General features: G+C 36.4%; 1 protein-coding gene and 1 non-coding gene across 3 annotated transcripts in view; both read left to right on the top strand.

The window, feature by feature from the left end:
• The window catches only part of RPTOR (regulatory associated protein of MTOR complex 1), a 528996-nt gene that overhangs the window by 344558 nt on the left and 160776 nt on the right, over positions 1 to 23662 (top strand). For both annotated transcript variants that reach the window (XM_069064093.1, XM_069064092.1), the window contains exons 14-16: positions 10164 to 10238; positions 11623 to 11688; positions 12427 to 12618. In XM_069064093.1, coding sequence (XP_068920194.1) covers positions 10164 to 10238; positions 11623 to 11688; positions 12427 to 12618 — 333 coding nt within the window. The remainder of the gene's footprint in view (positions 1 to 10163; positions 10239 to 11622; positions 11689 to 12426; positions 12619 to 23662) is intronic.
• LOC138142983 (U6 spliceosomal RNA) lies at positions 12665 to 12771 on the top strand. The gene has a single exon (XR_011163573.1). It is a non-coding gene; the product is annotated as a U6 spliceosomal RNA (small nuclear RNA).

Below are 23662 nucleotides of genomic sequence, written 5' to 3'. Positions count from 1 at the left end.
ATGTTTTGCTGAACTGGGAGGGACAGACTCCATTAAGTATCAAGGAGAGATGGGCCCATTTATAGGCAAAGAGAGAAATATCTGGTGCATAAGGAGAAGTTGGACATTAGGTCTCCCTAAGGGAGATGATTAAAGAAGAAGTGATGAGTTGAAAGGCTCAGATGAAGGGGTTAGTGTTCATAAAAACAGATATCTCATCGAGCAAAGAAGGAGAAGCTATGAGATGATGCTTTAGTGGTTACATGTGTATAACTGATGAGAGGAAGCTCAAAAAAGATCATCTCAATTTTTTTTTAAAGAAAGAGTGGGGCACAACCCTTTGTTAAAAGAGGGATATAAGCCATTGGCACAGCCACTGTGGTATGAGTACCAGATGGGCATATGGTAACCATTGGACAGTGAGTCCAGGCAGAGAATTAGTGGATGAAGAAGAATTTGTTGTCTAATCTCAACTGGGCCTTTGCTCTGTTCTTCCCTAATTGATTCAATCCCAGACTCCACAGCTGCTGTTCCAAGTCTTCCCTACCCAAGCTTATCTGCCCACCCACCCACCTCTCACCCCAGGACCTCACTTGGTGCTCCTTGGAAGAATTGTGAAGATACATATTGAAATTAAAATTTTCCCATTTCTGTCTTGTGTGCTGATCTATGGATTCTCCTTCATGTGCCTTTGAGTAATAAAACACTTAGATTAGTAATGTGGTGAATGTGATGCTTAACCTTATTTTATCTTAGTGAGGTTTTTTTACAAGAGCAAAAAAAAAAACCAAACTCTTAAGGAACAAAAATTGGGAAATAATCCCCCCTCCCTAGAAGGAAGAAGCAAAGTCAGAAGATGAAGGAATAGTGAAGAATCACCGGGCCTGGGTCTGTCCCTCTGAGTTCAGCAAAACATGATCCACCAAAATAGACCTACTGGCCCAGGAAAACAGTGCTGTTGGCTTCTCCATCTATACTTCCATCAGGATTGCATTCCCAATCTCCTGCTCTCCTGGTAGTCACAACAGCATTCCTGTGTACATTGTGCTTCTGTCATTCTTGTTAGGCCCAGTGCAGGTGGTGAAATACAGAGGATGCAGCACCTCCTTAGTGTGTCTATTATTGCTTCGGCTGGCATCTGCCCTGGACTATCTGTCATGTTCATTCTGACTACACCTTTCCTGCTGTAGTGTTTCCTCTCCCCCCCCCCCCCTTTTTGGAACAGGAAGGACTAGGTTCCACAAGGACTTGAGTAGAAGAAACTTGGGACATTCCCTAGCGACCAGCAGGCAGTTGGTCTTCAGCATGCTATAAAAATGACATAGTGTTCTAGAGAGAAATAGAAGTGATAAGAAATTGGGTAAGGTACAGAGTGTCCCAGAAGCCTATAACTTTTGGGATCCCTGTATATACTTTTATCTCAGCAACACATTTCATCATTCATAGACTCTGACCCTTAGTCCCCCCCTACACACATTTCCTAATTTAAAAACAAAACCAGATTGTTATTCTTCAGAGTTATTATCTAGTATCCCTTGATGAATCCCTTAAGCAAAATTTGAATTCATCAAAACAGCCTCACATAGCCTCTGATGTATCGACTATGTTATTAAGAGAAGCCATAGAAATCAGTGAAACCTTTGCTGGATCCTGCACAAATTAGCCTCCTCTTTGCAGCTGTGAGGGAAAGATAACAGTTTTCCTTCTCCCTCCCCTGCCTACGTTTTCCATCCTGACAGCCATAAGTCTTTTTTCATGATACCCTTTTGTTTTCATCACCACTGAGGACCATTGTCAAATTCCTTCTTTTCCTTTTCTTAATCTTTTGATTGTCACTTATTCTCAGAGGAGGCTTCAGGATTTTGCTAGGTCTGAAGTTCCAGTTTGTGTTCTTTTTTAAGCACCATATTTACCTTGCTATAATATCTCCTTGCTCTATTTAGAATGTATACTAGAATAAAGTTAGTCCAACCCCACTGGAGATAGATGTCCCAATTAATAAACAATTAAGCAGCTGTCCTGGGAGGTAGTCATATACTTTAAAACTATCTGTAAAAATAAGTGTGTCTTATATAACTCAGTCCCCATTCACCTCCTGGTGAATGTTGTTTCTCAGACCACAATAGATTGAAGACATGTAAAAACTGGAAGAATTGGTCACATCAGGAAAAGTGTGTCAGCAGGTTACCCAGTTTCACCTCTGAAACAGTTTTGTATAATCTAAAATGCACATCACATTTGTCTGTGTAATTTTTTTTTCATTTGTTGTTAATATTGAAGTGCAGGAAATAGTAGCCTCGCCTTAGCAAGCATACTGGTTAAGGTAAGCTTGCTGTTTACTGAAGGACCCATAAGTGGATTTTCCTGATCCTTTTTAGAAAGATGTGTCTACCTATCGTGATGCTATGCACAAAAATCTACTAACACCAAATCAGACGCTTCAGTATCTCAGTGACACATCTGGGGAAACACAAAATGGATTTGTTCCATTTTCCCCAACACTGCAGTTGTACACAAAGAAAAAGCCTGCTTGGGGAACAGCAACCTAAGAATTTGTGATGTATTAGAGGAAAGGAAAAAAAAAGCACAACTCTCATGTATATCACTTGGACCATGATTTACCAGAGATACACCCAGGGAAATGAAGAGTACAACGTCGAAGGGTATTTGTTTTCAGCTTCTGAATTGTCAAATATGAAGTTTTTAAAAATGTCAACACATTCCCAAAATGAAAAGCCAAAAGAGAAGATAAAGGTAAGTCTATAGCCTGCTATTTATTGACTGCATCAATGTAGTGGCCACATCAGTGCCATACTGTATTTGTCAGTTTTGGCCCACCATGTCTGACTGGTAAATTAGATTGTGGTGGTGGTGGTTTTATAGATTATCCTTTTGAAAGAGTAATGGGAGAAACAATGACTGCAGGGGTATGCCCTGCAAATGTAAGTGAAGTGTTATCCTAGATGCTCAAGGCAATCAAGGGAGGCTGTTTATCAGTGTGTTGACTGAAGGGTACAGTGATTAATGGTTAGACTGCACTGAATCACTACCACTGCAGTGTTGGACTAGAGCAGAGAGAGAAGCAGGAACCTGGTCAGCCCTTGAGTTTATTCCCATACGAGGCATATATTTAGTATGATAGCACTATATAAATTGTCCAGATCCTGGCTTTAGAAATGGACTCATTTTTTTTAACAGCAACATAAAGAATGCTTCCTTTCCCCCATCCCATATTAATACCAATTCATTTATGTCTTTCTTTTATACTTGCTAGAGACATAAAACTGAAGCAATTGACTTGAGAAAACCGACATCTTACATAACTCAGAAGGCAGCAGCACTAGACATTATTTCTCATTGCATTTCCATCCTCAGTATGTTTGTTTTTTCATTAGTAGTAATATTTGACCTGGTGGCCCTAAGCAGATTTAACGTATATTGAAAGCAGTCAAAGTTAGTGGCTATCACTGAGGATTAGAAATCAGAATTCCAAGTTCTTTCTGTGATGCCAGTATCAAATATTACCTCAGGCAGCTTGGTCCCTGGAATTATTAGTTTAATTAATAATGTAGAACAAGTTACCAGAATGACAGGTGTTGAATCACTGGTAGAAGCAGAGTCAGACTATGACTACAAAACAGACCAGGCAGACCTCCTTTGAAGCTTGGCCTCTGCTTGGACCGCAGCCCCTGCTCCTCCAATTAACTCTCAATTCTAATTACCTGATTTAAGTTATGCTCTCTACTGCTAACTAGACAGTCCTTTCATTCTTCCCTAACTATCTGGCTCCCCACTGTAGCTGTTACAAGCCTTTTCTTCTCCTTAAAGTCTCAATGCCATCTCAGTAGATGACCAGATTTTCTGGGAAAATTTAGAACATCTAAAATAAATTAGCTTCCTCATCTCCCCTATTCCACACCTCAAAACCTTTCTACAACTTCACCCTTCTCTTCTCCAGTCAATTGTGAAAAGGTGACCTACATTGTGACCAAAGATAAGCCCTCACATTGTGCTCCTGGTTCCATCCCCTACCATCTTTTCCAGGACCTTACTCCATTTGATCATTCCCTTTCTTTGTTTTTCTCTTCTAAAGAAGTTCTCTACTTGGTTACTGCTTTTCTGCTACCTATAAAGAAGCAACCATCATCAGGAGTCCTGGCTGGCCATCATATTACCAGGGTTCTTAAGACTATCAAAGCAATTTTTCTTTACAATATTGTACTCCTTGTTTCACTTAGGTTCACACAGATCTTTTCAGGTTTCTCATAACCCATCTTTTCCATCATTTCTTACAGCACAATAATATTCAGTTATATTCATATACCATAATGTGTTCAACCATACCTCAATTTATGGATACCCTCGTAATTCATAATTATATAACCAGAAGTCCTTCAATAAATACATTATTTTCCCAGAAAGTAGTCTTAGCTTATACACTTTTAAAAAAGCTGAATGTTTAACTGCCATTTCATCATAGCCATACATCTATACTTGAACTCACTCACTAGCAAACAGTCCACTAAAAACTCATTTTGGTGTTGTGATTCTCCTCAGGGTTAGAAAAATAAGATCAGATGCATCTCTAATTCATATGCAGTTTTATTAACTTTAAAAGATGGTTAATATTTTGTCCTACCCAAGGACAAACTAAAAATGTTATTTTCTATTTTTGTTCAATATTCTTTGTGATGACATTAGAAAATTTTAGTCAAGTTGTTTTTGCATACAATTTCTTTAAAATTACACTTTCTTGCCTAATTTGAGGATTATGAGTCAATCAATGAGTGTTTAGTATTAAGCAGGCACTATGTACCAAGCACTATGCTAAGTGCTGGGGATGCAAAAAGAAGCAAAGGACCCTCCCTGTCCTTAAGGAGCCCACACTCTAATGGGGGGACAACAAGCAGACAAATATGCATGAACAAGCTATAGAGCATATAAATAGAAAACAATTAAAAGAGGGAAAGGACTGGTGATTGAGAAAGAGTTTCTGTAGAAGACCGGATTTTAATTGGGACTTAAAGAAAGCCAGGGAAGCCATTCAGCAAAAAGGGAGCAAATTCTATGCAAGGCAGCAGCCAGAGAAAATTCCGAGAGCCAATAGATTAATTTGTTGGTGGTGGAAGAACAAGAAAGCCACAGTGTCACGGGTTTGAAGAGTATGTGGAGTTAAGTTGTAAGAAGACTGGAAAGTCCGGGCAGGGGGAGGATAACTTAATGAATGGTTGTGAAGGTTGTATCATCTTGATGTTAAATAACCTGCACGTCATTTAAGTATTCCCCTTAGCTTTAGTTGCTTTTTTTTTTTTTTTGCCCAAGTATTAGCCTTTTTTTTTTTAATAGAAGAATGAAAAGGCCCTTCAAACTTTTATTATTTTCACTTGGCCTCAATTCCATTGCCTTGGTGTCTGGTCTCCTTGCAAATTGTATCATTATCTGCTGGAACACTAAAATATTTTCTCTCATCTTCCTTTGTGGCACCCTCCTTTAAGTAATTTGCCTTTTTTCATTCCCAGCCCCACCCCAAACCCATTTCTGATTTTTTAAAAAGTGTGATTCCCTCAAGTCTCAAAGCACAGAGAAGAATCAGGGCTGCCAGTGGAGCTGAAATCCAAGTGAGAGTTTTGTTTTTTTTGCTTTTTTGTTTAGGAAAAAAGTAATATATGCATTCATAATCAGATTCTCTCTTTTCTTTCTTCTCTTCTCTCTTTTACCCTGACCTTATTATGTCATGCCTAAATCTTGATCTGGTAAAAACAGAACCTTGAGGGGGAAAAAAAGGTTTCTTTGGAGACTTCTTAACCACCAGGCTTTTTTTTTACTTCATTTATTCTGAACCCCTAAGTCTCTAGTGAATCCAGTGTTTTGCAAAGTGTGTCAGATGCTATTTGAGTGTTTTTGTTTTGTTTTGTTTCATTTGAAGGTTTGTTTTCTTTTCCTAATAGGGAGGTATCATAGGTAGAGGATATGGTGCCTTTTAATAAAGGAGTCAGAGCAAAACAGCAAAACATGCTGTTTAGTGCTTTTTCCATACCATTATTTTACAGTATGAAAAAGAAATTGTTAATAATTGATATTTGTCTGATATATGGTATAATATTTCATTAATTTAGTGAAATTATTTCACTAATTTAGAATAAAATAAGGGAGGGCATTCTGACTTGGATGTAGGAATTATATATTTTAAAAATAGAACTATTGTTATTTTCTTTACAAGTAACAAACCAAGATAAAAATACCTACCTTATCTATCATTCAAATGAAAATAAATTCATAACAAATAATACTGTAAAGTAAACCTATTTGTCATCATAGCCTTATCATCTGCATAAAAATTCTTTAAAATCAAATCGACAGCAGTAGGATACAGTAGAAGAAACATAGATTTGAAGTCAAAGGATCTAGATTCAAATCACAATTAGCTGCAAAACTTTGGCCAAGTTCCTCAGTTTCCTTAATTGTAATATAAAAGTGTTCAACTCTATCATCTCAAACATCCCTTCCAGCTCTAAGTCTTTGATTTTAAGAACTTGACCTCGAGTCTGACAACATGTTGAAGGACATCATAATATTTTGAGCCCTTGATTTGAAAAAGCTGTTAACTTTAAAGTATCTACACATAAACAAAATGTGAAAAATTTAAAGACGTTTACTTAACTTTTTTCTCAGTAGGAAAACCCTGACTAATGTATCCTGTTCAGTATTTATAAGGTCTTAACTAGTGACAATTTATTGTACATGATGAGTTTTTCGGAGCTCACATTGTAATCAAAATAGCTTTGGGGCCACATAGCAGAGGAGAGATCTTATGTGTTACTCCATCTCCTGACTGGATATTTTTACTTGCTGTCTCTCATGCTTGGAACTCTGTCTTTTCTAATTGCTCCCTTCAGTCTTCCCTGACATCATTCAAGTCTCAGCTAACATCTCACCTTTTACAAGATTTTCCCAATCCTTCATTTTCATGTTTTTCTTCTGGGATTACTACTAATTTATCCTTTCTATATCGTTTGTACATATTTATTTCCATGTTGTCTCCCCCATTACTCTGTGAGCTTCTTGAGAGCCAGTACTAGGTTGTTGTTTTTTTAATGATTCTCTTTGTATCCTCAATATTTAGCATAATACTTGTCATATAATAAATATTTAATAAATGCTTGTTGATTTCTGCAATCTTTGAGATATACACACACACACATATGTATATGTATGAGGTAAAACACCAGAATGTATATATTTAAATCTCCATATAATGTACTAACATTGATAGTTGAATGACTTCAAGATCTATCATCTATTTCCCCATCCATCCCCCCCCCAAAAAAAAAAAGTTTTAGGAATAAGCAACAAGAATAAGTATGTCCGATGCTGTAAATTTAGGAAGAATATAATTAATAACCTTGGATCATGGCTAAGCAAAAGTTTCCACAGTCAGGAACAATAATTTATAGAACTAGATGTATTTTAAGGCAAGGATGTTATTAGTGTGTTCTTTTAGGTGGAACATGTAGACAAATCACTATTTTATATTTTCTTCTTAGGATTCAAGGACAGATTGCCATAATAATATATAAATCACATCATACATCCCTCTCTGAAGAAGAGATTTCAGCACAATTTTCCCTAATGCCTGTAAAATGCTTTTGGTGGAATAGTGTATGTAATGTTAGACTTTGAGGTAGGAAGACCCAAGTTTGAATGCTGCTACAGACACTACTTTTATGACTCTAGGCAAATCATTCATCCTCTCAGTTTCTGTTTTCTCATCTCTAAAACAAATTAATAATAGCACCTGCCTCATACCACTATTAGGCACGTATCACAGAAATTCAAAGAAACAGTGAAAGGACCTCATAAGTACAAAGATATTTATAGCAGGAAGGGATACATAAAATAACAAGGTGATGTAAGAAAAAGAAAATAACAATAAGATTTTATTTAAAAAAGCTAAAAGACCAACAGTGAAAACTAATTTTTTTAAAATATGCATTGTAGGGGCAGCTAGGTGGCACAGTGAATAGAGCACTCAAATCCAGCCTCAGACACTTGATACAATTACTAGCCATGTGACTTTGGGCAAGTCACTTAATCCCAATTGCCCTCCAAAACGCAAAATATATATACATTGTAGAGAACAAGAATGGCAGAATGATTTAGTGACTTCTGTGTCCAATTTATTATATACTTTTTAAAAGGGCATATTTAATAAAGATATACAGTATCATAAATAGTTCTCTTCCTGTTCTTTGTGGAAATGACTGTGTTTGTTGACCTTTGTTTCAAGTTCAAAAGGAAAAAAGGGAAATAAACTTAAATACCATCTGTATATGTGTATTAGTTTTTTGAACTAGCATGTCTATGATTAGGAGAGAACAAAACGTTGAACAATTTTAAGAAGGGAGAGTGGGGTCAAAATTGAGAAGTCTGGGGTCCTTTGTTCTTAGAAGATACGGAAAAATCTGAAAAATGACATGGCTACCCACCTGATAGAGGCTCTCACTGATTTCCTCTCTCCTGGTCTATTGCGATAGTCATCCAGTTGGTCTTCCTTCCTCAGTTCTCTTCCTTCTCCGGTCTGTCCTCTAATCACCTGCCAAAGAGATCCTCTTAAAACATAGGCTGACCATGTTACCCCATCTCATCCATAAACTGCAGTAATTCCCAATTACCCCCACTCTAAAATATAAAATCCTCTGTTGGATTTTTAAATAATTTTTTTTTACTTAACAAGCATTTTTTTTTCTCTTCCTCTCATTTTCTGCCAGCTCCTCTCCCCCACTGAAAAAAAATTCAAAACCCTTCTAAATAATAATAGAGTGCAATAAAAAGATACATAAATAAAAATCCCATATTATCTATGTCCAAAAAGGTGTGTTTCATTTTGTATATGTAGTTTTATAATTATATAGCTATTATATAGATGTTTATTGGATTGGATTAGTTGGTCGCCTTTCTCACAGGAACTGTGTAGCTTTCTTCATCATCAGTCCTCTGGAATGATATTTGATCATTGCATTGATTAGAGTTCTTAAGTGTTGCAAAGTTGTTGATTTTTAGAATGGTGTTTTTATAGTATAATCTTTTTTCTCATGGTTCTGCTCATGGTGCTGTGCAATAGTTCATTAAAGTCTTCTCCTCTTTCTCTGTAACTGGACCCTTCATTTTTTCTTATGGCACAATGTATTTTATTATGTTTGTATGGCATTATTTGTTTATCCTTTCTCCAATTGATTGCCCCCACCTTATTTTCCTGTTCCTTGTCACCACAGAAATAGTGGCAATAAATTTTTTTCACATAGCACTTTTTCTTTTTCTTTCTCTTTGGGGCTTATTGGCCTGTTCTCTCTTTGGACTTTAAAGCCCTGTACAACCTGACCTCTTCCTAACTTTTCAGTCTTCCTCTACTCTATCCCACTCCACATATTCTTGGGTCAATTAACACTGCTCTTCTTGCTGTTCCTTTCATATTATACATATCCCCTAACTCTTTGTTCCCCATGCCTAGAGTGCTGTCCTTCCAACCTTCACCACTTGGCTCCCTTGGCTTTCTTCAAGACTCAGTTCAAGTCACCTGTGCTTCAAGAGGCCTTTCCAGATCCATCCCCTTTTCCCCTACCCCCAGTCCCTTTGGAATAGCCACCCATTTACACTGGATACCTTTTATGTGAACTCTTCAAGGGCCAGGACAGTGTTTTTGCATTTTGTATCTTCCAGGCTTAGCACAATCCCTGGCACTTAATAAGCTCTTAGTAAATGCTTGTGGATTAATTGATTGTGTAGGAAGTAGGAGTGTCAAAAATATAGTAAAAAATATTCTTTGACTATAAGTCATCTCTCAAAATGTCTCCCAATCACTGGGCTGTTCCCAATAACTTGTTATGCCTTTGCCTATTTCTACTATACAGATCATATTTTTTTCAGAGAATATAGCACTGGGCCATTTCAATTCTGAGAACACATAAGATCCTAGCAACTTATCCATAGCCACAGAGAATTTGTCTGTAAGCAACAACTCGCTTTTTTTTTTTCAAATGAAAATTGGGCTTGAGGGGAGAAAATGATTAAGCCATAAAATATTCATGTTACATTCATTCGTTCATATATCATAAGAGTCAGAAAGAAATTCCCTTCAGGTAACAGTACTCACTGTTTTCCCTTCTTTCTTTCTTTTTTCTCCCCAGTCATGCCAAGCTGATCTCGTGAAGGACAACGGTCACAAATATTTCCTTTCTGTCTTGGCAGACCCTTACATGCCAGTAAGGAACAAACATCATTTCTCTTTTCAGACATTCTCAAGAATTGGTGTGGTTTATCTCTGACTGTGTGTTACACAATTGCAGTATCTGTTTTTATGAGGACTACAGACCTCAAGACACTCATTCATCAAAAGAAAAGGTCTGGTTGGTTTCATACCAAACCACAGGAAATCCAAGCTATGATTTTAGCATCCCCTGAATTTTAAACAGCACTCTTTACTTAATATTATGTTATGCCAATGACTTTTTCATCCCTGCTTTTAAATGTAACAAATGAGTTTCTTAAAAAACATTTGTTCTCACTGGTGTTTTCATTGCAATATAGGAAAAGGTCTAGAATTTTATCAATAGAGCTCTATTAATCAACTGCACATCTACAACAAAATGGTCATTTACATTTAGATTGATGATTTTATTTCATGAAATATCTCCTGAGTCATCACAAAAGACTGAACTCTATTCAGTTTAAGTTTTATTTTCAAATGTATTTTATTTAGATTCTTTGAAATTTGATCATTCATGGATAAGATATATGGTAACTATTAGCCATGTTTTTTGATACTTGTATGTCTCGTGAAGCTCCTAGTACAATTTTGAGTATATAGTAAATACTTAATCTAGTACTTGTTGAATTTTATTTAGTTGAACTAGAATATTTGATTAGTCAACACCCTCCATTCCTGTAACCATTTCAGATAATAGAGGCACTTATACTGTTGGCCTCCTAACATATGTTCCCAAGGAAAAGAAAGTATTATAAATAAGCAGTTTTTTGAGAACAATAACTTGTTTACATTAACCTCAATTTTTTAATTAAAATATCAAATATAGTTAAAATTTATAAGCAAGATTACAATATTCTTATTTTATCTTCAAAAATAATCATTAACCTGATTCCTCAGCACATTAGAATTCATATAAAAGGGATTGAAAGAAAGTTAATTCTGCATTTTAGGACCAACATGCCCAAGTGTGAGAGCATACTCATATAAAATGGGACAGGAAGAAAAGACCTAGTAAATCTCATAATTAACCAAGTTGTTTTTATCATATCATTTTATCATATCATATCATATCAACTTCCTTATTCTTCTGTATTATTAGTCTTTCTGGGAGATAACTTTTCTCCTTTTGAAAATTAAGTTATTCTCATAATGCTGTCATGTTTATTTAAAGAGTCTGGATTTGTTTTGTTGTTTGTTTTTTGAGTAAACTAAAAAGCATAACTGTATCAAAAAAGTTTTGACAGGATGGCTTTGGTCAGCCATAGGAATGGTAGAGTTTTTTGAGAACAATTACTTGTATACATTATATATACTTGTATACATTATCCCAGAAGGATACAGATGCATGACTAAAAATGAATGTCTTATTTTTTATTCAGGCTGAACATAGGACCATGACAGCTTTCATTCTGGCTGTGATTGTTAACAGCTATAACACAGGACAGGTGAGTATCTCTAGCCTGCTTCTTTCAACCACCCCACTGGTCCATCATTTTGTTCAGCATTGTACTTATATAGATTTTTAAGAATCATGTTTAGTGAATTCATTCACTACATGGTTTGTTTCAATATGTCAAATGATTCCAGTGTTCAGGCATTTGTTTTAAGTACCTAATATGAACTGTGCTAAACAGCAGGGGTACAAAGGAAGGCAAAAATATCATCTCTGCTTTCATGGGACTCACATTCTAACATCAAAGACAACATACAAATAATTATGTACCTGTAAGATGTGTCTGGTTTAAGTGGAAGGTAATCTCAGAGGGAAGGAATTAGCTACCAGAGAGATCCAGAATCATTTCAAAATAAAATTTAAGGTTCACAAGCAGAAAAAAAGATATAATACTAGCTATTTTGTTTTGTGATCAGATAAAACTGTTGCTCTGACATTAAACAAAAGAGAGTCAAAACTCAAAAGACTGTTGGGATTATGGGAGAATAATACTGGACATGGAAAGGAAGGTAGAGAACTTTATAGAATCCTGTTCCTTTCTCTTTATTTAAAATATGCAGATTGCTACCTCAAATATCATGATTTAAAGTAAGACCTAAATAATAGACCTTGGAAGCTTTATTAGCCAAGAATTTCCATAATAGGGAAACATTGATGTTGTATAAATCACTTAGGCTCCTCCTTAATTTTTCCTACATAAGCAGGGGATTGTTATTTTGTCTTTTTCTAGGAAGCCTGTCTTCAAGGCAACCTGATTGCCATTTGTCTGGAGCAGCTAAATGACCCCCACCCTTTGTTGCGCCAGTGGGTAGCCATCTGCCTAGGAAGGATTTGGCAAAATTTTGATTCAGCAAGGTGGTGTGGTGTAAGGGACAGTGCCCATGAGAAACTCTACAGTCTTCTTTCTGATCCCATTCCTGAGGTAAGTTAGTCTATTAGTGAATGATAGGTTGAAAATGTGAGTTTTAGTGCTCACTTTGGCAGCACATATACTAAAATTGGAATGATACAGAGAAGATTAACATGGCCCCTGCGCAAGGATGACATGCAAATTCATGAAGTGTTCCATATTTTTAGGGGCGGACAGGTGGCTCAGTGAGTAAGAGCACCGGCCCCAGTGTCAGGATGACCTGGGGATCGAATCCGGGCTCAGATACTTAGCACCACACCCAGAAATAACTGGCCGTGTAACCTTAAGCAAGTTACTTAACCCCAATTGCTTTTTAAAAAAATGTGAGTTTTAAACTAAATGACAGATTCATCCACCATTATCAAAATAACATTAAGCTCTCTGTTACAATTGTTAGCGGATGACATAGAAAGAATTCCTATCATCTTAGGCCTTATAATTCAATTCAGCAAATGTTTATCAAGGACCTACTCAGGTAACAGGTTTTCCATATAATTTAGGATTAAATTATTTATGCAATAGAACAGCCCAGACTCAGATGTCTGCCCAAAATATAAGAAACTTCAAACTTTCAAATGTATTGCCTTGAGATTTACTTGTTGATTTCTAAATATGTAATTATATTTCAAAGGACAGAACTAGGAATAATGCAAGGAAGTTGCAAAGAGACAAATTAGGATACAGTAAATCAATAAGCATTTATTTTGTGCCTGCTATTTGCTAGGCACTGTGCTAATTGCTGTAGATACACATACAATAAACAAAGTAATACCTACTCACAAGCAGCTTTCTTTCCATCAGGGAAGGCTTCTCTCTCTCTCTCTCTCTCTCTCTCTCTCTCTCTCTCTCTCTCTCTCTCTCTCTCTCTCTTTCTCTCTCTCTCTCCCCCCTCACACTCATACACGATATAACATAAAAGCAAGTTATTTTTGTGTAGAAAGTATTAGCAAGCAGTGAGGAGGAGTAGGAGGAATCAGGAAAGACATGTTAAGTGTTAGAAAGGTAGAAATGTAAAATCACCCTTGAAAGTCCAAGTTGTAAAAAGGTCATTAAATACTGAACAAAGGAATTTATATTCATAATCCTAGCAGCATTAGGAAATTTATAAGCAGGGAAATGGCTTGACCAAATCTACACTTTTGAAAAATCACTTTGGCAGTTGTGTAGAATATAGATTAGAAGGGACAAGGACTATAGGAAGACAGATCAATTGGGAGGCTATTTTACTGAAAGGTTTCTGTCTAGAGTTCTCAGCTGCAAATGTATACATTTCCCTATTTTTATGACACTTTTCAGATTTCTACATGTGTTCATTTTCCTTACTCTACTTGCTGTACATCAATCAGAGAGGATGAACCAATTTTATCGTTAATGTTATATTTTAATTATTGTTGCCTTTCCCTTCAATTGAGTAAATGTCAAGATTATTCTTCCTTTTGTCTTTTTGTTTCATAAAGGTTTTATGTTTAAGACTCAAGGGTATCATTAATGAATTTGTGTAAATGGCATGCGTGGAGCTTAGGAGCAACAGTGGTAAATAGTAGACGTTTATCCCCCACACCCCAGGCTTACCCATACTGTCCTGAGAGAGTTGAGGGATAGTGGCACAATCCTGCCTTCCCACTATACTCCCCAGAGACCTACCAGCCTAAGCACAGGTTGGAATGATAAATCTAAACCAAACAGAGCAAAATAAGGTTGCATATGCCATATCAGCACAATGGCTAAACTATACTGTAGAGTTTTATCAAGGTTTTATTCAGATGCCCTTTGCATTGTCAGGGACCTATTGTAGAGATAATCTATCTAGGATTTATTTGAAACCCTAGTGTCTACCAGGAATCAACTAGAAAACATTTTGGAGTATTTTTTTTAACAGTTTTCCAGTGTTTTTCCTTTACAACTCAGATAATTTTTTCTGTGATATAATTTTGATTATTTGAATATCTAAGTATCTATTGATTTACTGCTCCTATTGTTAAATATATGAGCTAATATGAATAATAATGATGTAAAATGTCTAAAGCATAAATGCTTAGCAATGAAGATAAAGCCACGCAGAGGACTTAAACAATAAATATATTGAGGATATTTTGAAAAATTCTATTGGAAATATAAAAGATATTGAGGATATTTTACAAAATGCTATTGGAAATATAGTGAATGTTCAGTCCTAAGAGATATAAGGGAGACAAAATCATATTTATTTTCTATAAACTACTTGATGATGTAGACACCTCCAAAATTCCTAATAGAATTGGAGTTTCAAAAAGTAATTGAACTTTGATAACTATAACTTTCAGAGAGAATGAGAGGACACTTAAAATGTTGTCTTTCATGAGGGATTATCTGTAGATAACTTCTTTGAGTTAACTTGAAAAAAAGTTTCTTTGAAATACCACAATTTATAGACACCATTAGATTTTCCCAGTCAAGCATATGATCCCACGTTATTGTGGGATCATAGACTTAGGTTAGGACTTTTCTAAGGGAAGGATCCTTGTCCTTTCCTGGAGAAGAAACAGGATATTTGGGCTGTGATATAATTTAAACTTTACAATATTGACAAATGCCCAAAGCAGAAAAAAAAAAAAACCTAAGTAAATTATTAGAAAATCTTAAAGGCTCAATTTTTAAAATTGTGCTCAGTATAGATCATGTATCATGTAATCTCCTGACCAGAAAGCTTACAGATATCTGTGTGAGATCTCAATCGAAGAGAAAATTACAAAGTATGTGCTACAACATAGGAAACTGATACATTGAAGGAGCAGCCCAAGACTATAGATATTCAGCTTGTTCCAAAAGTCAGCATATAGAACTAATGAAAATGATGTTTCTTTCAAAAACCCAAAAGTATACCTTAAACTGAAAAGGTTTCTAATGAAGATGATGATAAGGCAATGGCATATTGTTCCCCATCTCTTTTTCCTTCCCCTCCCCACCATGCCATACATATGATAGTTCCTTCACATTTATCTCTTTTACATATGTTGAATTGGGGAATGCCAATTTAAATGATGACAGAACTGAATCTACTCCAAGTTTTTCCCTCATACTGTAGCATTAGGTAGGAAACACATTGCATAGTCCTGAACTGGTTACCAGCACAAAGTTATTTTTATAATAACTTATAATCTAGAATTTAGATATGTAGGTTTAGAATGTCAAAACTATTAAACTGATGAGTAGTCATAGGCTTACATCCTATGTATTTTACCTACAGGTAAAACAGGAGAGATGATCATTCATATAGCTAAAAAATATTTTGTCATGGCATGTAATATAAACAACTGCATTTCACATTTTTATAGAATTCATTGTTATTCAATTTTGGTTTTGCTTTTTTTTCTTTATTGTTTATAAAAACTCTGCTAGTTTTTTTCTTTACTGTATGTTTTTTTTAATTCTCTTCGTATATTGATAAAATATATTTTGTTAACTACATTGAGTTCTACATTTTTTTGTGTGCCATATATCTTGATGTTAATGAATAAGAATGTTTATTTTTTCTTGTATATAATGGTTTTCATCAATAAGAATAATTTCTTTTGCCTATATGAGGTGTTTTTATATATATTCAGTGTTGTGAATGAGAAATTTTTATCTTGTATTGATCTAGTGTAAACTATCTTCATTATATTTTGATGTGTGTGTGTCTGTCTCCTATACTGAATTTTTAATTTGCTGTGGTCTGCAAACGTTCACTGGTAAGCAAAATCAAAAGTACTTTCCCTTTGGTATATAGATATTTTAATTGTTGAAAGGGGCAGAAAAAGGCATATTTGCACAAGGAACACTAGGAAAATCAATTTGAGAACAAACTCAGCCCCTCATATTAAAATATTACATAAAGACACAGACCGAAAACCTCACCCTCAGTTAAATGTAATGATGGGACCTATTTGAAGGCAGAGCACTGACTATATTAAATATAGGTGCAGCACATTGTGGCTTCTGACTTTATTTATACATAAATTTTCAGAGTTTTGAAGGATGTACTTGATAAACTACAAATCAGATAACTCTTCGGATCTGTCAGTGAATATTTATTAAGTGCCTGCTATATACAAGGCACTCAACACTATCAATATAAAAGAGACAAAAAGACAGCCCCTGCCCTTAAGGAGCTCGATCTACATAAGGAGACAAGAATCATACAAATATTTTCAAACAAGCTGAACTATATACATGTAATTATATTGATTAATTGTGTACAAATAAGCTATACATACACACATACATATGATAAATAGGAAATAATTAGAAGAAGGAAGGCAGTAGAATTAAGAGGGGTTGAGAAAGGCTTCCTATAGAAAAATGAATTTTAATTGGGGTTTGAAGGAAGGCAGCAGGTGGAAATGAGGAGGGAGAAGCATTCCAGGCTTTAAGGACAGCCTGAGAAAATGTCCAGAGCCAAGAGATGGAGTATGTGATTCATAACAGCCAGGGGGCCACTATCATATGATCAGAGAGTACATGGTGGAGAGCAATGTATAAGAAGCCTGGAAAGCTAGGAGTGGAGGAGGAGGATTGGTTATAAAGAACTTAGAATGCCAAACAGAGCATTTTGTTTTTGAAGCTGGAAACAATAGGAGAGCCACTGGAGTTTATTGAGTAAAGGGGATGACATGATTAGACCTGCACTTTAGGAAAATCACTTTAGTGGTCAAATGGATGATGGATTGGAGTGGGAAAAGACTTGAGGCAGGCAGAGCCATCAGCAGGCTATCACTGTCCAGATGTAAGGTTATAAGGACCCAACACTAGAGTGCTGGCAGTGTCAGAGGAGAAAAGGGTGGTATATTGGAGAGATGCTGACAGCCCTTGGCAACAGATTGGATTTGGGGAGTGAGGGAATGAGAGATAGTGAGGAGTCAAGGATGATTCCTAGCTTGGGAGTCTGAGGGACTGGGAGAATGGAGGAGTTGCCCTCTACAGTAATAGGGTAGGAAGGACAGCAGGATCTAGGAGGAAAAGTAATGAGTTCAGGTTTGGGTATATTTAATTGAAAATGTCTGTTGAACATCCAATTTGAGGTATCTGAAAGGCAGTTAGAATGTGAGATTGGAGATCATCATAGAGAGATAGCAATTACATCCATGCTAAGATCACTGAGTGAAATAGTATAGAGAGAGGAAAAAAAGAGAGCCCAGGTGAGATCCCTAAGGAACATATGTGGTTAGAGGACATGACCTGGATGAGGATACGGCAAAGGAGACTGAAAAGGAGTGGTCACATAAGTAAAGTGAGAACCAGAAGAGAATGGTGTCCCAAAAGCAGAGAGAGATTAGATTATCAAGGAGGACAGTGTGACCAACTATATCAAAGGCTACAGAGAGGTCAAAGAGAATGCGGAGAGAGAACAGGCCACTGGATTTGGCAATTAGGAGGTTATTGGCAACTTTGGAGAGAGTGGTATTGGTGAAATGATTTAGGAAACTAAAGTAAGGCATGTTAACAAAGAGGAGAGAATGGGGAGGATCTGTTATAGATGGCCTTTTTGAAAGAGTTTGTCCACAAAGGACAAAAGAGCTATGGGATAATAGCAGGGATAGAAGGATCAAGTGAGGATTTTTTGAGGATGGGGGAGAAATGTGCATGTTTCTAGGTGGTAGGGAAGGAGCTAGTAGACAGAATTGAAGATAAGTAATAGAGCTGAGATGACAGAGGGGGCAGTCTGTTGGAGAAGATATAATGTAATGGCTTCACTTGTGCAGGTGGAGGGGTAGGTCTTTGTAAGGAGTAAAACCACCTTTTTTTTTCTTTTTGGAGGGGGGAAGGCAGGGCAATTGGGGTTAAGCACCTGCCTAAGGTCACATGGATAGTAAGTGTTAAGTGTCTGAGGTCAGATTTGAACTCAGGTCCTCCTGACTCCAGGGTTGGTGCTCTATTCACTGCACCACCTAGCCACCCCCTTCTTTTTAAATTTTTTTTTAGTATTTTGATAACTATATTCAGTAGAGATTATTTCCTTTGAAATGCTATGTATTTTATGCATTTAAAATAATTATTCTGAAAAGGGATTCCATAGATTTCACTAGACACTGCCAAAGAAGACTAGACACTAAAAAAATACTAAGAACCCCTGCTATTGAGGAATGAAGGAATCAGTCATATGAAAGAAGAAGCAGGAGTCAGGGATAGAGGACACAGAAGGTAAAGGGAGCATTTGTTTAAAAAAAGACAATATACAGAAACCTATAGGAGTTGAACAGGCAAGTTTTGCACCTGTTTTGCTGGGAGCCATGGAAGGGAGACATTGCTTTGCTGAGATCCCATTGGCTCTAGAAAGGCTGAGTTGGCTGAGAGAGTTGACTGAAGCCAGATTGGTTCTGCAGCTACGATTTGAGAAAAGCAGAGTCACCTGCTTCCAGGGGCCATCTTGGCTTTTTGCCCTCTGTTGTCATCTGCAGACTGTGAGAGGGAAACTTTCTATTTGGTGACCATTTTGTCCTGTACTGCCCTCTATAGCTTAAGAAACAGGGAAGCAGAAGGTTAAAACGCATTCTTTGAAACTGTTTTGAGCATTGGTGATATGTTTTGCTAAGAGCTTAACATTTTCTCAGCACCCCTGCCAAGGCTTATTGTATAGTAAAAGAAATTGACACTGCTTCAATGGTCTAATAGTAAGAGAGAAACAACTTTGCCTAGGGGCCACAAGGGAAGCCAAACACTAGAGAATTGCTTTACATGAAGTTTCATGAAGTGCGTATTGTCTCTAAAGAGACTCAGGACATCAAGACCTGCTACATAAAGTCATGAGTTGCTCTGGGCAAATGGGTTTCTGTACTTACCCACCTCCATTCTAGGTTTCACTAAGTGGATACCCACCCTCTTCCATGAATACCTTGTGCATTGATGAGGAAGTGTGAAGCAGGTCTTTGAATGAATGAACTGATACATTTTGATTATTCCCATACTTGCCTTCTTTTGAGCAAATAATATATACATTCCTGCTCTTACTGCCTCATTTAGTGAATGTTTCTTATTTTAAAAAAGTGTTATTGTGACTGATTTTTTTTAACTAAATGGAAACACAACCATGGGGAAACAAAAGCCATAATGGTGAGTGTTAGGAGTGTATCAGCCTCTTCCACCCCTACCCCCCCCACCACCACACACACACCAGGTTTACTTCTAGGACCCTGACAGAGGTTAGGCAATCTCAGTGTGACAACCCCTAATCTGGTAAAGTGGGTGCAAGGAGGGTCAATAAGCTGCCCTCTGCCTATGAAAAGAGATTAGATTAGGGAGGGCTGGGCATCAGGGCCATGTACTCTGAGCTGAGGGAAGAGGGAATAAGGGCTTGAAGAGGAGGTTGACCATATAGGTTAATAAATGTGAGAATTGTAGAAATAGGAACAACAAGATTTGGTACATTATTGCCTGTGGGTGAAGAAAGTAAGGAATCAAGGGTACAAACCTGAATGACTGGAAAGTAGTACCCTTGACAGGAATAGAAAAGTTTTGAGCAGAAGATAGTGAGTCAAGTTTTGTACTTCTGAGACATCCAGTTTAAAATGTCCAATAAGCAATTAGAAGCTTATAAACAAACCTCAGAATAGGTACTAGATTTGTAATTAGATTAGAGGGTCATCTGCTTGGAGGTAGTAATTAAGCCAATCATAGAAGCTGATAAGTTCATCAATTGAGAAAGAATAGAAAAAGGTCCAAGACAGAACCTTGAGGTACACCCAGTTAGAGTAGGGTATGATACAAATGAGAAACTAGTCAAGGAAATAGAAATTGCTGAATAATAAATGAAGGCAGTCAGATTTGGGAACTTTGAAGAAATCCAGTTCAGTTGAGTGATGACTTCAGAAACCAGATTGTTTGGCATTGGCAAGAGATTAAGAGGAGAGAAAGTGGAAGAATATAGGAGACTAGTGGTATGGTAGGATCTAGTTATATTGTGTGTGTGTTTGTGTGTGTGTGTGTGTGTGTGAATGGATGGAGGTTTATGTGTGGGAGAGCATTGGACATGTTAGAGACAGAACCTAATCCAACCTGTGCCTCAAAGCAGAATCTCCCCCATAACATATCTGACATCCAACCTTTGCTTAAAGATATGCACAGTGAGAGAAAATCCACTATCTCTCAAAGGAACCCATTCCCTAATTAAAGTTTTCCTTTCCTAGTTAAATGCAAATGAGTAGATAGACAGAACATGAAGACTAGAGAGAAATAAAAGACAATCATTGAGGCATTCTAGAGAAGATGAGATGGAATGTGATCAAGGGTACTTACAGAATGGTTGGTATTGATAAGGATTAAAGGAGAAGAAAATGGAATGTGATGTCAAGGGGTTACAATATGTAGGGAAAAGGGGAAGAAGGAACTCATTGCATCAAGCCTCTACTTTCTCAGTAAAGTATGAGGTGAAGTCCTCAGCTGAGTGGGTTATGGGAAGAGATTTGCAGAGTGGGATAGAGAATCAGGGAGCAGTAAAAGTCTTACCTTGTGTTAGTGAGAGCCCATTGAGATTACATAACATAAATTTGTGGGGAACCTGTTTAGCTTGTTTGGGTGATTTCTGCTAGCTCATTTCTGTAGTAGATGAGTAAACAGTTAATGATGTAAGGAAAAACTTGCAAATAGTGCCAATGAAAAAATCTCACTTTAGAAGTGGTAGATCCTCCCTCATAGTATAGTCTTCAAGCAAAGGTAGATGACTATTGGATATGTTGGAGGTAGGATTCTTCTTGAGGTACAGGTTGGATTGGGTTGTCTCTGAGGTCCCTTCCATGGCTAATATGATTCTCTAATATATAACTTTATAAATACAGCATTTCACCAACCATAATCCTAGTTAAAACTTATTTGCCTAAGAACTCTTATTAAATAAAATAAGCTTAGGAGGAAAAATAACATTTCCACCAGACTTCTTCTAAGTAGGCATTTGCGGATGTCCTCAAGGTAGAAGGCTTGAGGTGATTTAGAGAAACAGTGGAGACCTAAAGCAATCAGGTTTTATGTAAATCTCAAGTTGCCCATGTTATCTTTCAAGAGGATAAAATTAGATTAAAGATTAAATCATTTTTTCTACTTAGATTAAAACTCTGGTTTCTGTATTTTGAAAGCTCTCAAAATTCTTGGGAAATGACAAGCGAGTTGATGATATATTTGCTTCCTGATTTCCTAGCCTCAAAGCATTCCACTCTTAAATAACAATATTTTATTTTACTGTTCATGAACCAGATGATTTTAGGCTCTGCATTATGTGCTTTATAGTCCTTAATGATAGCAGTTAGCATTTATTTCAAAGTGATGTGTAGCTTTCTTCTTCCTATTCGTTTTCACCTTTTGAATTCTAAAACCCAAACATTTGCTGTTCCTCTTACAGGACACTCCATCTAGTTATTGGACCCTTAGCATGGGCTGCCCTTCATGCCTGTAATATTTTCCAATTGCATACAAGAGACCTAGAGAAAAGATTCAGAGTTCTAGTGACTATATTATTGTGATGCCATTAATAGTAGATTAAGAAATTGATGGAGGAGTTAACTAGAAAGATGTTGATTTCGGTTTTAGACAAAAAGTCTACATAGTGACTTGATAGTGACTTTCAGGAGATCAGACAGCTTATTTTAACATAATGAGTTTGAGGTGGCAAACAACTTCTCCCAAACAGATTTTTGGGTTACATAGCTATGCACTCTCCTGGATTCTTGTGAATACCACAATATCTTGTGTATACCACAGAAGTTTACTAGTGGTTCAGATATTGGTAAGATGGGGTTGTTACTATAAGTTAGATTTCACCCCAAGCACTCAGTGTTCTTTTAAAAACATCTACTTTATGTTTCCTGAGGGGAGAAAGAAAAATTATCACCATTGTACATATGAAAAAACTGAGGTAACATTTCCAAGGTCATGCAATTACTTTTCCATCTAGAAAGGAAATGAATAACAGTTGTGCCCTACTTTTCTTTAGAAAAATAACATAAAATGTTTCATCCAGTTTCCTAAGAGCCAGTATTACTAATTCTATTTTCCAGATCTCTCTCTAGTAAAAAAAAGTTTAAAATGTTTCTATGAGCCACAATTAGAAAGAATTGTAGAGCTAACTAGGTTTTTGGTTAAAGAAAGAAAATAAAACTCAATCCTTGCTAGATAAGATTTCTCCATATTTGATGTTTAAGCTCTCTTAGTTTTGGCTTGCATTCCTGACTGTTCAGACCTATCCTGTTTATATTACAATAGAATAAAATTGACTCAAGACCTTGAAAAAGCAGTGTCTTTACCAAATGTTTCAGTGAAAATTCTTAAGTCTCATTTGTCTAAATCAGCAAACTTGACATGACCTTGGAGGAATTCAAATGAAGCCATGTTTCACCTCCCTGACAGATCAGCCCAAAAAATGAGAGTGTTTCTTGTGAAGATGCTAAAATATTCAGTGAAAACAACTCAAGAGAGATCAGTATATCTAGAAAGAGAAAGCAGATGATAGGAAATCTCAACTTAGAACAAGAAGATTGATGTGTGTCCCCATACTTAATAAAAAGTTATGATTTTTTCAATTGTAAAAAATAGCTGACCCTGTATTCTCTACTAGAATTTCTGAGTAGTGTGATATGATGCCCTCTGACAGTTTTTTAGATAATACCCTTTAGGTCATCTTTATAGTTTTTTAGATAATACCCTTTAGGTCATCTTTATCACCCCTCCACAGCCCTGCCATACTTTACCTATCTCAGTCTACTGATCATATCTTTTTACTAAACTGCTTCAGAAAAGTGTCCAAAATTATTTTTATCAGTTAGAAGTATCGTTCATCATTTGGAATTATGCCCAAAGGTCTATAAAACTGTCTATACCTTTTGACCCAGCAATACCACTACTAAGTCTATATCACAGAGAGATCAAAGAAAGAGGGAAAGGACCAATTTGTACAAAAATGTTTATAGCAACTTATTTTTTGGCGGGAAAGAATTGGAAACTAATGGGATGCCCATCAGTTGGGGAATAGCTGAACAATTTGTATATGGTTGAGATAGAATACTGTAATACTATAAGAAATGATGAGCAGGATGCTTTCAGAACAACCCAGGGG

The sequence above is a fragment of the Petaurus breviceps genome, unplaced genomic scaffold (assembly GCF_028583685.1).
Source record: "Petaurus breviceps papuanus isolate PSGF00001 unplaced genomic scaffold, PetGlider_PUasm1.0 90617, whole genome shotgun sequence".
Lineage (NCBI taxonomy): Eukaryota > Metazoa > Chordata > Mammalia > Diprotodontia > Petauridae > Petaurus > Petaurus breviceps.
The sequence above is the reverse complement of the archived record's forward strand: the minus strand, read 5'-3'. Positions and strand labels throughout refer to the sequence as shown.